The 13,794-nt window shown below is 45.9% G+C and overlaps 4 protein-coding genes across 4 annotated transcripts; 2 read left to right on the top strand and 2 right to left on the bottom strand.

Moving 5' to 3' along the window:
- Positions 1 to 480: 480 nt before the first annotated feature.
- Positions 481 to 3,466, bottom strand: L199_007913 (uncharacterized protein; the record flags this gene model as incomplete). The annotated part of the gene is made up of 10 exons (XM_064893599.1): positions 481 to 816; positions 906 to 1,022; positions 1,093 to 1,212; positions 1,293 to 1,348; positions 1,425 to 1,582; positions 1,641 to 1,921; positions 1,993 to 2,274; positions 2,348 to 2,708; positions 2,780 to 3,096; positions 3,155 to 3,466. The coding sequence occupies 10 exons, from the start codon at positions 3,464 to 3,466 to the stop codon at positions 481 to 483; spliced, it is 2,340 nt and encodes a 779-aa protein (XP_064749671.1).
- A 1,618-nt stretch (positions 3,467 to 5,084) lies between these two features.
- On the top strand, positions 5,085 to 6,266 carry L199_007912 (uncharacterized protein; the record flags this gene model as incomplete). Its single annotated transcript, XM_064893598.1, has 1 exon — positions 5,085 to 6,266. The coding sequence occupies one exon, from the start codon at positions 5,085 to 5,087 to the stop codon at positions 6,264 to 6,266; it is 1,182 nt and encodes a 393-aa protein (XP_064749670.1).
- Positions 6,267 to 6,518: 252 nt separating this feature from the next.
- Positions 6,519 to 8,890, top strand: L199_007911 (uncharacterized protein; the record flags this gene model as incomplete). The annotated part of the gene is made up of 9 exons (XM_064893597.1): positions 6,519 to 6,921; positions 6,995 to 7,222; positions 7,290 to 7,753; positions 7,819 to 7,829; positions 7,886 to 7,993; positions 8,052 to 8,224; positions 8,298 to 8,332; positions 8,391 to 8,528; positions 8,609 to 8,890. The coding sequence occupies 9 exons, from the start codon at positions 6,519 to 6,521 to the stop codon at positions 8,888 to 8,890; spliced, it is 1,842 nt and encodes a 613-aa protein (XP_064749669.1).
- Positions 8,891 to 9,365: 475 nt separating this feature from the next.
- On the bottom strand, positions 9,366 to 13,772 carry L199_007910 (uncharacterized protein; the record flags this gene model as incomplete). The annotated part of the gene is made up of 3 exons (XM_064893596.1): positions 9,366 to 10,310; positions 10,372 to 11,871; positions 11,994 to 13,772. 3 exons carry the CDS (start codon positions 13,770 to 13,772, stop codon positions 9,366 to 9,368), a joined length of 4,224 nt encoding a protein of 1,407 aa, XP_064749668.1.
- Positions 13,773 to 13,794: the final 22 nt, after the last annotated feature.

The following is a 13,794-nucleotide window of genomic DNA, read 5'->3' as shown; positions in this document are numbered from 1 at the left end:
TGTTATGAGCAAGTGGAAGAAGACATTCGAGTACTATCCCCTTGTTGACCTTCGCCTTATATATATATACATACCGACTCCTGGTTTCTAACAAACTGCACCACCATCATGCCCAGAGAGAGGTCCATGTGAACAAACGCCACGGAACACCAGCACATACCTTGAGTTGAGCTATGTCCTTGTATGGGTCAACCGGAACCGAACATGAAAAGAACAATTGATAATCTTTTGTTCTTGGTAAACATGTAAACAACCCCGATGGATGGGACGGTACAGGCACTGGTTTTAAGGGACTCAGGAACCCGGACGTTCCGCGCGAAGACTAGAGGACATGGAGGCAAGAACAAACAAGGAATCGTTCAAGTGCGTGGCGTATCGTATGCATGGGGTTGGGCTGCGTCCACATTCCCATAAAGTAATATCTGAATTCTCCCTTACCATCAACAACGCTATGGGTCTCGATGTCCTCAGTCCCTACGACTACTCAAGATTCGGACAATGATCCACATTCCCTTCCGGATTGCCCCACCACGTAGGAAAAGGTTTACTCGGTCCGCCTGCACCGAACACTGCAAACGATAGAATAAACAAGACAAACAGACTCCCACCGTCAAAAGCGGCGGTGACAAGGTACGAGTAATTCTTGAAAAAGTGCGGTCGGTAGTTTCTCAAGTAGTATTGAGTGAAGAAGCCTGCAAAGAGGATACTGAATATGACACATGATTGAGTTTGGTTGAATCCTAGGTATCCTGCGTAGGCGAAGAATTGAGGGAGGTTCAGGTCTGAGGTTGATACTCTGCCTATTTGAGGAAGGAACTGTTTCACCAAGATATGACTAGGATCAATATTGTTCCCTTTGGATGATACTTGATTCATATGGAGGACTCGCGATGCGATGAACTCACAATAACGAATATACGATGAAGAATTACTGCTGCAGCACCAATGGCGAGACCTAGTGGTACAATGAAATATTGTCCGTTTTTGTTATATAGGTAATCGGCAAGAGCCCAGGTGGTAGCCTTTTCGTTCAAAAGCGCACACGCAGTCAACAAATGCGTACCTCTGGCAGGAAATCACGACGTCACTCACTGATGTGTTTAGACTTTGAAAATAAGCGGGAGACCAAGTTGAAGAACCCGAGTTCGAATCGATTAACAAATCTCGATGGGAGTTTACAACGGAAATCATGACGACGTAGTTGATGAAAGCCTGTTGGAATGGTACGCTTATCAGTGTACAGGTCACAATAACGCATACAGTACTCCCAAAGGAGGGCAAGTGGCACTCACTCCTAAGACGGTTCCGTATATTTGGGTCAACCACATGGCACGAGGAGGAACCTTGACTGAGTGAAAAGAAACAGATTAGCGTCCAGGATCCCAACGAAAGAAAATGGTACTTCATACAACCATGTCACTCACGATATTCTCCCATTTTAAGATCACAAGCCAAATTCAAACTCTGCGAGATGACTGAATGAGACCAAGCTGAGAAATAAAGATTTGCAATGGGTCTTCCAGGCGATGTGAGACCCGCTACCATTTTCATAAGTTGGTTGGTCGCGACACCATTTCCAAATCTGCAACTGTAGTCAGCCTTCGATTACTGAGCGATACTATGGATAACAGAAGACATACCTCGAATACAAGATTGTACTGAACGGTGCTATGACGGTCCCGAGTACCAAAGCAGTGACATAAGACCCGACGGATAATGTGATATCTTCTTTGATGACCACAACTAGGCCCAAGATGAAGGCGACCACCAAAATAGCAAGATACCAATACCAAGGCGCTTCTTTGTATTTTTCCATGGCACTGTGGTGTCTATCATCGAATACACCTTTGCGGCTGTTCTTGATCGCTGTCCAAATATCTTTGCCCCAAAAAATGATACAGTGCATGATGACCCCCCCAATCTACGGAAAATAAATGCCAGCAGCATGAGCTTGATTACGAGTATCGAGCATGTTAGGATTTGGTCACTCACAGCTGCATTACCAAGGATCATGGCCCAAACATAAGTGGAAGTGACTTTTGGTAGACCGTATTCGGCCAGCTTCTGCTTATCAAGAACCCCATCCACGAAGACCTTGGTCGAAACGTATCTTCCACCGTCGGCAGTTCGAAGAGACGTCGACAGAAATGGAAGATTTCGACCGCCCCAGGCGTCACTGTAGTACACCGCTAGGAATGCGATCCAGCACGCGATGATACCTATCAGGTAGTTACCTTGTAGTTTCAGAGGCATGGAGGTGGCTGCCGAAGTGATCTATCCAGCAGAAGTTGACCATCAGTGACCATTGATGAGTAGATTCTGATCGTGTCATTTGTGAAAGACTCACATATTGCCAGTCGAAACTGATATTGAGGATTCCCAGACCTTCGTTACTCAACGACCCACCGAACAAGTTAGTCAAGATAGCCGCCTTGTCCCCAGTCGCATTCATCGAAGCCAAACAAGGGATTGACACCGAGTTCAACCATGGAAAAATGTACGCGGGGAAGAACTCGTAGAGGAACATCCCGCCAAAACAGTACCAAAATACTCGAAGGGGTTTTGAATTTTTCACAGTATCCCAATGCAGGGCTTGTAACGATTTGACAGTAGGTATGTTGGTCCAATAAACTGCTTCTACGTGCCATACGGTGACGGGTCGTAAGATACCTGTCAGACCATATCCGAATAGTCCTATACTCAAGGTACTACATTTGTGTGGGGCGATCAGCTCACTACAGTATGATACATGTAGTTTGTGGGATATAGCATGACTTACCTGAGGATGACAGTGGTGGCTGTCAACTTGACATCGTAGAACAGGTTTTGAACTGTAAACACTGAGATACTTGCGGCGCCATTCGAAGCTGCAGAAGCAGTGATAGCCGCGATGGAGTGTTCCTTCAAGCCGAATGCGGACGGATTGATGAATTTGGCAAATGTAACGTAAAACGGCAAGGATCCAGTACCATGTTTGTCTCGCCACCTCTTTTCCAAGTGATCACCTCGGGGTAACAGTGCTGCCCAACCGTTGCCGATGAAATATAGGATCAGGACAATGAAAGAGCCACTGATTGTCACATTGGTGGGTTTGAACTAGAAAGGGATGACTTGTATCAGCTTGGTTGCTTTAGGAAACCGTGAAGGGACTCACTAAGTAGATTTGGGTCATGGAAGCTTGGAAGCAAGCCATGATCGTACCCAAGACCATACTCCTGAACGTGACAGATGGATCATCATCGTCTCTGATTGACAAAAGATGGTCTGCGGCATCCCGACCTGTTCTGATTATATGACCTTCTTCGGAAATTTCATCGTGTAAGAACGATTCGTCGGGCTTTCCAACAGCCACCTTTTCTTGGTCATTGGGTAGTCTGGTGTCTTTGTCAATGGCAGACGTTTTACCTTCGAGGGGAGGTACAGGTCCCTGTCCCGCTGTGGAAGTCAGGATGGCGACTTGGTCCATCTTGAAAATTGAACTCCTAATTCCGTTTGCGGTCAGTCGATATAACGTAGTGAAAAAACCAATCTTCGTTCGACATCGCATTCAGTAGGGTTTTATACCTGTCAATGATCAGAACTGATACTGATCACTCGCCGGTTTTGCATCTTTCATCTTGAAAGAAATCCATGTCGATGAATGGTGTGATAATGATGTGATCAACGAGGGTGTTTTTCATGAAGCAGGTTATGTGCGTTTGATGATTTTGATGGAGATGCGAATGAGCAGAATGGGCAATCTTGTTCCATAATTAGCTCTGAGAGACGAGTTGTGCCGTTTGCTTCGGAAAGATTAAGCGGAAGCAACCTGGTGAAGGTCAGCGAAGAAGTTGGAATGGGATCGCAATGGTAGTGGTGACCATGCGGTTCCAAGGGTTCCAAACGATTCTGCCCATGCGGTACACAACTCATGTTTTCCAATCACAGTCTTCAGATCTGTGACGAAGCAAGTTTAAGGTTATTAAGCACTAGTGGCGCCAAAGAAGGTAGGGTCAAAAGGGTTTTAGAATTTGATCACCATGCTGTTTGACCGTTTAATCTTAAGCGGATGATGGCGTGCTCATTGCGTTGGACGAGGTCCGTAAGATCCATGTATGATCCATTGATGATCCGGACAAGCGTATCCAATGAAGGCATCTCTGTTCATTTTCGGCAACATGTGCTTGAGGGCAGGACGGCGACTCATTGTAACCATCCTAAAAATCACGCCATGACAATCATCATTGCCATCGATCCATTGTGGAGCGGGAAGCAAAGCGGCTTTACTTGAGCTTTCAGCCGAAAGGCTACAGCCCGAGTCGGGAGAGCGAGACAGTATCTGTGCTACGTCGTACCCAGCTACACAGGGAACCGATTTGCTCGATGACTGGCCGTATGGCTCGCAAGGCATTGATCCGGCATTGATTTTGACTGACGTGGCAAGCTTCCGTGCTTCTGACCAATTTGATAACCCATGGGGTCGCCAATGTCCTCTTCACGTCAAGAATCATGCTCCTCTCCTGATCTTCTGGTTTCCAAGCTATATCGGTTCTGCTGATCTACCAGACAAGGTTGAAATTTTGTAAACCTCGGATGCTCATCAAAGGTTCAAGCCAGCTTTAGCGACTGCGTATTATCCTTCGATGAAGCGCTGTCGAGTGGACTGCCCGATTTCGTCTTTGTCTACTCAAGTGCGTATCAAACTGATATGGCTGTAACGTCAAACCTGTGTGTCACAGCGCCCTTGAGCCTCCTGCTACCTGCATGAAGTGTATGAAGCGATGTAATCAAAGGATGCCAAAGACCTCAGCGTCCTTGTCGATCCTTTCGGTGTTCTAAACTCATTTGGCACCTTCGAAAGGAGGGTACGTGACCTCACCTTTGCTCATATGGTACAAAGGTGATCGTTTAACCACAGGATCATGAAGTATATATACCTATCGAATCGAGTCAAAATTTCAGAAGAAATCATTGTCATCAACAACCATCATCCCAAGTCCGACTCACTTATCGAAAATCATTAAAAAACAACCACTTATCAATCAGCATAAAATAGAAAGTAATTCACCGATCTCACCTCACCTGGTAGACAATCACAACACAACATGACCTGCGTAACTACCACCACCCCAGCTCAAGCACCGGCTACCATGTTCTCCCATCCAGCTCTCCTGACTGGACTAGCTTCACCACCACTTACACCTATATCTCCCACCACCATTACCACAAAGCGAAACTCGCTCCACGCAAGCCCCAAGCTTCAGCCACCTGAACCGTCTTATGCGATGCTTCGAGCTCACCATGTCTATGCTCTGAAATACACCATCGCCAAATTGAGATGGGAACAAGTCAACAACTTGTACTTGCCAGGTCAAGATGCCGACTGGAACCACAACGAGATGATCAACAAGTTGGAGAAAGAACTGCACAATGTTCAAGAAGCTCAAAAAGGCTTGGATCAATTCCCTAATTGTTTCGCTCCTATCGCTTTCCCCAAAGCCCATGGTCCACTTACCAAAGAGAAGTTCGAGGAGAACAAGAAGATCGAGCTGGAGAAGGAAAAAAGGATCAATGAAGAGCTGGAGAAGGTCTTCCCATTCCTGAAGAGGTTGTTTATCGGTCCAATGACGAAAATGCAAGCTAAGAGGGATTTCCTACTGAGAGAGCAGTTGAAGGATAACGATCTGGAGGATATCTCAATGTTGATCCCTACTGAAAACAAAAAATGGTTGATGGCTCAACAAGAGAAGAAAGCTAATCATCCGACAAACAGGAAATCATACGAACAACAACGATACGAAAAGGAAAAACAAAAAGTGGCAGCGCATCTTGAGTTCCTCGCTAAACAAGAAGCACAAGAACCACCTACCAAACCTTTACCTTTCGGACCTCTCACGAAGGAGGAGTGGGTAGCTACTCTGCCTGTCTACGGCCCTAAGACGTACAACGAAGCGATGCTACCCAGTCAAAGGGAGCAGAGGCATAGAATCATTAGCTGGTTGCAGAGACCTTGGGGTACATATAATGAGAAAGCGTCCAAAGCGATGGAAGCTTTGGCTGAGCTCGCCAAGGCGTCTTTGGAGGAGGAGAAGTTGAGGAAGAGGAAAGAGGAGATGAAGAAGGTCGAGCTGATTAAAGCTCTTGAGGCGAAGAAGGCGAAGGAGGAAGGTAAGAAGAATGCACGGGAGTCTGGCAAGGAGGAGGAAGGAAAGAAGGCCGAACAAAAAGACGAGAGGCACGAGGGAGGCGAAGAGCCAGCCAAAGTTACAGAAGTTAAGAAAGGGTAAAGCTGTCTGTATATACATTACCGGCGTTCCGAGAGTAAATTGCAGTATGCATTTGTCGACGACTGTTTGTCAATCTGCGGCTATCCCATCCTTCAAGCGCTACCGGCGATCTCCGATAAGGTTCGGGTGGGATCATCCATCACCCAAGTTATCGATGATGACAAACAACTAACAGGCAACATTGCACTTGTACATCACCTCCTCATCTACTGCATCTCTATAATAAAAATTGTGTATAGCATCGCTGTCAACATGTCAGCCATAATCATCACGACCACTCCGTATACACGGCCTCACTCTCATTCCCGAACCAGATCACGTCCACCTCATTCACGTGCTCAATCCCAGATAGGAACACCTGTCAATGAACAGACTCCACTGCTCTTACGCCCTCCCTCACCCACACCAAGTTGTACTTCCTCTGTATCTACCTACTCATCCTCATCTGAGACCCTTCTCCGATCACCGCCATTGAAAGATTCCATCAGCTTAGCGAGGTTTTGTATCGTTTGTGCTGGGATATGGTCAGCGAATTTCGTATTTGCCTTTCAATCGACTGCTATACCCACTTTGGCACCGGAGATAGGAAGCTGGTTCGAGCATGCTGAGCTGGCAGCTTATCTAGGAAGTGGCTTTACACTAGCTAGTACAGCAGGTGAGTCTTACCAACTGCGACCTTCGTGCGAAAGAGTCGGCGGTTGATGGACGATCTAATCATCCGTTCCAAGTGATACCCCTATATGGGGTTTTTATGGAAACTTTAGGACGCACGTTCGCAATGGTCACTGCATGTGCATTCTTCGGTATAGGGACGATTCTGTGTGCCATGTCGAATCACATGTATACTTTGATTGGAGCTAGGATATTCGCTGGATTAGGTGGTGGTGGATTGTTGACTGTCTCTAGTGTGATTGTAACCGACTTGGTACCACTAAGGGACAGAGGTTTTTACCAAGGTATGTTCACCTTGTCTGATTTATCTCGCTACATTTCAGCATGATCTGATTAATAGTCCCTTTTCAGGCCTCATGATGACCATCTTCGGGTCTGGGTCGATGTTAGGCGGACCGTTGGCAGGTTGGCTTACAGATAAATACGGCTGGCATTGGTCTTTCTGGGTTCAACTACCCATCATCGTCTTCTGCGCTGTGATCGTATCCATCTTCTTACCTACACCACCGATCCCACCAACCCATCAATCTCTACTTAGCGGCTTGGCATCCCTCGATTGGCTAGGTTCCTTCTTCCTGATCGCCTCGGTCACCACGCTCCTGTTGGGATTCTCCTTCCACACTTCATACCTCGAACCCTGGTCGGCACCCATCGTATGGGGAATGCTACTTACCTCCGTCATCAGTACCGGTCTGTTCATATATACGGAAACGCAGGTAAAGAGACCAGTCGTACCGTTGGAATTGTTCAAGTCTAGCCATATAGCTGCAATCAACACGTCCGGTTTCTTCTTAAGTGTTGGGAATCAGGCTTTTGTAAGTCACGACTGCTAGTAGATAGCACGATACCACTGACTGACTCACTTGATTGGCTCTCACAGATGTATCAGATGTAAATTGATCAGGCCTGTAGACTTTCTACCAGGATCGAGCTGACTTTGAATGTAGTCCCGTTTACTTCGCTGTCATCGTCAATACGTCTACCGCACAAGCTGGGCTGATCATGTCATTATGTGGTGGGTTGGGTTTGGCGACCGGATCGATGGTAGCAGGACAGTGAGTGATACATTTAGGTCCACCTTAAGATTTCTAAAGCGCTAAATTTCGACAACAGGTATATACGCTCAGGTCATTCGTGGAAGTACCTCGGTCCAATTGCTTTATTCCCTCCGATCGTAGGATCCATCGTCGCTGCTATGTGGGATCCAACGTGGACATGGTGGAGTTACTACGCTACTGTCCTACCTTGTGTTCTGGGTTACTCGACTTTCTTATGCGTACAACTAGGTGAGTTAATGAAACCCGGAAGATAGATATAGAAAGCTTCGAGTTTGGCTGACTAGAAAATGTAATTGAATAGTCGCTCTGATCTCAAGTGTAGACAGTAAGATCATGGTGAGCTTCCCAAGCCGTATCTGGTTTTGTACAAATCGAAAGCTGACTTGATCAACAGCCTAAAGCTACGGCTCTCATGTACACTTCACGAAGTCTCGGAGCTACTCTTGGAGTCAGTATAGGTGGATCCGTCCAACTGGGTGCTTTGGCAAGTGATCTGAAGAAGCAGTTCAAAGGGATCGACAATGGTAATGAGGTAAGTAATTGTCAGATCCATCATCCAAGCACCCAAATTCAGATACAGATGAAAGACTGATTTATTCTATATCACCGCAGATCATCTCAGCGATCCTTCATTCCAAATCAGCCATTCGTCTCTTACCTCCCTCACTCCGAGAACTAGCTTTAGCATCTTACAGTCATTCTTTGTCTGTCGTATGGGGATTCTCAGCAATCATAGCTACGATCACATTAATCAACTCGTTTTGGATCGAAAGTAGTGAAGTGCACAAGGATGAGGAAGACGACCAGTTGAGAAAAGGGGTGTGTGGTGTAGTGGAAGGTGGTTTCGGGGAAGGATTGGGTGAAAGTACGATAGAGGGAGAGACTAGGGAGTAGATAATAGGTGATCTATAAAGGACAATATTTATGGAATTGGTATAATCGTATCATCAGGTATAATGAGGTATGATCACGTAGAATTAGATGATTAGTCCCCTACGCAGTAGATCCAATAAAATCCTTAGTTAAAAATGCGAAGACAGCTTGTTATTCAAAATGCTCCTACTTGCTACTAAGATAATGCATATGTCAGATGCTTGTTACAAGATGTGTTTGTATGTATATAATCTTCAAGCGGTATATATAGATATATCAATGAAAACGTAATATCCTTACTAAACTTACCAAATTTTCAGTTTTCTCAGGAGAAAAGATAAATTTCCAGATAGTGGTACCAATTCACTCTATCTGTTCAGAACTTTCAGCTTGTCCCCCTTCAGATCTCTAAAATGATTTATACATATTTTTCCGTTCTTCATCGTCTGATCCCCCCCCCCCCCCCTTTCGCGTTTTCCATCATCTATCATCGTACTTACGTACTCAACTCATCCTCTTCATTATTCCCAAAGGCCCTCTCAAACACATCTTCATTCTCCCCAATCACCAGATCATCAATTACACTCTCACATTCATGTTGATAAGTTTTATAGATGTTCTTCAACGATTCACAAACATTCTTCAAACCAAATATGAAACCCATATCGGGTCTGTTAGGGAATTTCGGTGGGAATCTAGCGTAGGGTAATCCAGTGATTTCATCAAATTTCGTATCATAACCTTTACCCAATGTCTTATCATCCGGATCTTTATGTTCTTTGGAGAATAATAAGAAATCACGCCCTGTGGTGGTATGGGCGAAATCTACCACTCTGATATTCACTTCTCCCCTTATCTTACGATGAGTATGAGTGTGAGGATGTCCGTGTTCACCGCTCCCGGTAGTACTTGATCTTCCATGTGAATGCGAGTGGGTGTGGGAGTGAGAATGGGATTTACGCCTTCTTGAATGTGAATGAGAATGGTGTGAATGTAAATCAACACTTCTACTTCTTCTTTCATCTTGATGGGTGTGAGAGTCACTTTGATCGATTCGTTTGAGCGGTCGATGTCGATGTTCAGCCCATTCATCGTGATCTTCTTCTTCTTGTTGTACTTTTTGTAAATGTTCAATATCATTGACATTCTCATTTTCATTTCCATGTCCATTCCTGATGACAGATCGATAATGATCTTGAATCTCTTTATCCCCATCATAAATCAACAGCAAACTGCATCCGTAGAATCTGAACCCATCAAGTCGTAACATGATCGCCGCTAGGTTATGCAATTTCTGGACGATGATCGGTATATGATCGACCAGGAGCGTTTCACCATCAGATAAGAAACTGTGAAGGACATTGGGGAAATCGGATGTCTTGATTTCCCTGCCGCGGTATTTGTTCCGAGACACAAACGATTGGGTTTCGTTATTCCATACCTATCATCGTTCATACATAAGTCAGCTGATCCCATGGTGACATATTTCGACCATGACCCACCTGCATCCCACACATCCTCACACCCAATGTCCTGCTAGTCGTAGCATCGCATTTCTTTCTCTGACTGCGTTTCTTCAAAGGCGTCGCATCGTATCCGTACTGCCTCGTACCCATTTTCAGATCTAGCACGCAAGGATGTTTCAATCGACCCGTAAGATCCTCCATGAATATAAATAATTCCTGACGGGCGATCTCATCCGGATTGACAGATGGTGAAGGTGGTACAGAGATATGAGATTGGGTCGTTGCGGTATGAAGAGGTGAATCTACGATTGGAGTGATAGTCGAAGTCGAAGTCTTGGCCATGGTCATAGGGTGTAATCCATTTCCTAAAGGTAATTTATTTCGATTTTTCTTGATCATCTCCAATCTGTTCTCATGTTGATCATCATCTTCACCTATATCTTCCATATGGAACATTCCTCTTTCTACACTTTGATCCCTTTTACCTCTATCGGTCAATACCACATCACTCTTCGTTCTTCTGATCCCACTTTCATCCTCATGAGCAGATGACAAAGACCTGAGATCCATACTTCCACTTCCCTCCAACAATCTTCTCTCAGATCTCCTTCTCATTCTATTTCTCGATCGTGATCTCACACATGCCCCAGTCGATTCCCCAAATTCATCATCCGCCTCTACATCAGCCTCATCATCGTGTCTACTATAATGCAAACCCATACCTCTCTTGCGCAATTTCTTGAGGATTGTAGCGAACACGTGATCTTTCAATTTCGTGTTCACACTGGTTGATCCAGTCCCACCAAAAGGATGAGGTGAATTATACCCACTCCCGGATCCGCCAATTTCACTTAAACTGGGGTTGTAAGAAGGTAATTGACCGATTCTCGAAGGTAAAGTCGGTGTAGATATAGTATGGTGCAGATGTTGTTTGAATAAGGAAGTAGAGGGGGAGGGTGCAGGTGTGGAAGGCTCCTCGATCGTCTCTTGAATAGGTCTCGGTACGGCGGGTGTAGTCAATGGGTTGGCTTTGAGATGAGGTGATCCACCAAGCATCGAACTCTGCCAGGAGCTTGAAGGAGAATTGGAAGTGTATCTGACGAATTCCTGTGACCGAGCTGAGGAAGGTCTCAGAGTTCTCTTACTTCCCTCTTCATCAGATGTACCGTACATCCTACTATTCTTACTTCGACCTCGATCGTCTTTCTTGAAAAGCCAATCGGGGACCACATGCCGATTGAAATCCAACGATACTTCTGGTATTTCGACACCAGTGGTTGGCATACTTCGAGTGGACTGAGCAGAGAGACTGGTGGATGTAGGATGCAGCATCGGTCTACTACCAGGTAGACCGGGTGTGGAAGGGTGTGATTGCGCTGGCGAGTCGATGGGAGTCATGGATCCTTCTGTAGGGGCACGCAGTTGTCGACGATAGTTGACCAACATGACACCAAGATAGCGAGGGATAAACGCTAAGAGGGCAGGTGCTAGTTTTTCGACCTCTTCGTAGAACAGGTTCTCTCGACTGACGAGGGGCTGTGGGTGATAGAGATTGAACATTCAGGTCGACCAGGATTGCGAGAATGGGTTTGGAGACACAATCAGCATATGATCCACAGCTGCTAGCATATAATCTAACAGAGTAGAAAGCTACTCACCTTGCACACAGCCCTTCTAGTAAACTTGTAAATACTACTATGTCCTCCCACGGCATGATTGAACGGTTGAAGTGGTACCGTCAAACCATCATCCGTTGCATCCGTATCGTCTCCTCCATTCTCATCGTCCGAATTCCACATCCTGTCTCCATCGTCTTCCTCATCGTCATCGTCATCAGACAAAGATTCAGTAGTAGTCGTGGTCCATCCTGAATCCTCTTCCTGATCGATATCCGATATATGTGCAGGTGAAGAAATCACATCTGCTGAAGCCGAGGCAGAAGCAGGTGAATGGTGTCTCAATAGAGGCGAGGAAATGGCAATTCCAACGGGGATCTCTTCATCTTGGTCCCCACTTCCACTTGTAGATCCAGAACCATAATCAACATCTTCATCCATTAATTCCTGTCTTCGTCTTGATATAGCTCGAATGGGAACAGGTGTACTTGGACTGACCATCCCACCACTAGGTTGATCTGGACTTTGTCCGATGATGATGGCATTTTCGTTCGATTGTTGTCTTCGTAAACTGTATGAACTTCCATTCCGTGATGATGAAGGTAAAACGTTTGTGGAGTTATTTCGCGAGCTGGTAGTGGACTGTGTGGTAGTGGGTTTAGGTCTAGGACGGGATTTTGATCTTGATTCTTTTCTCTGCTGTTGTTGATGTTGTTGGTCTATCTCATCCATGACATCTTCACTTTCATGTTCTTCCACCGCCGATTCTCTCTCTTTCTGCCTATCCTTGTCCCTCAATTTCTTTGTGGTAGGTACAGACTCTCTCGATTCCTTGAAAAGTCCCATACCCATACTACCTTTCCTACCTTGTTTCACCCCATTGCCCAGACCCAGATTCTCCTTTGCTTCGCACAGTACTCTGAGGGCTTCTTTCGGTAGGGGCATTTCGGAAGACTGTTCACCTCTTCTGACAGCTTCGCCGAATGACAGGTCGAAATCGCCCCCTAGGCCCAGCTCAAGAGGCAGGATAGATGACCCATGGTTTTTAGTGCTGGTGCTGGTGGTAGATCGAGGTTTGAGAGAGTACTGCTGGTCTGTCGAATAATGGGGTAGATAGAATGATCGGTCGATCACTGAGGAGGGTTGGGTAGAAGGGTAATGAAGAGAATTACTACGCGTTTTGCGAACTCGTCTGGCATCGGATGGGATGTTGATTGTGTACGCATTGTCGGTGGAAGATGGACCAGGTAGTTGTTGTGAAGGTATAAGACCGGACCCAGAGCCAGAAGATGGCTGTCGATTCGGTTTGACCATACGACTACTTGACCCCTTATTCCTATCATCCCGATGATGTCCATTCTGATCCTGATCCTCCTCCTCATCATCATCATCTAAACCTTCGACCACACCCGCACGTAGACTGATTGTAGCACTTCCCACCTCTCTGACCAATCTATCCTTATCTTTGACATTCTTTTCTCCCTCTTGCACTTTTGCTTTCCCTTTACTTTTACTCCTCGACAACTTGGTCTCTGCTCCACTACCCTTGATCACTTCTGTATTGAGTGTTAATCCGGGATTCTTCTTGGGCGATGTCAGGGGAGGCGACCGTGCAGGAGAGTGGGAAGGCGAAGGGGAAGAAGGATGGGAATGTCGATGGACGAGGGGTATGTGATGTCCGTGGGAATGATGGTGGGAGTGGGTATGGAAGATCCCATGGCTATGTCCGTAAGCATGTTTCGTGGGAGATGTTTGCGCTTGAGTTTGAGTTTGGGCTGGGGTATAGCTGTATGTCTGAGGGGACGAAGGAGAAGGAGGCATGTGTGGAAAGGTATCAGAGTAT

Source organism: Kwoniella botswanensis, chromosome 3, assembly GCF_036426115.1.
Source record: "Kwoniella botswanensis chromosome 3, complete sequence".
Lineage (NCBI taxonomy): Eukaryota > Fungi > Basidiomycota > Tremellomycetes > Tremellales > Cryptococcaceae > Kwoniella > Kwoniella botswanensis.
Note: the sequence above shows the minus strand (reverse complement) of the source record. Positions and strands in the feature narration are given on the sequence as shown.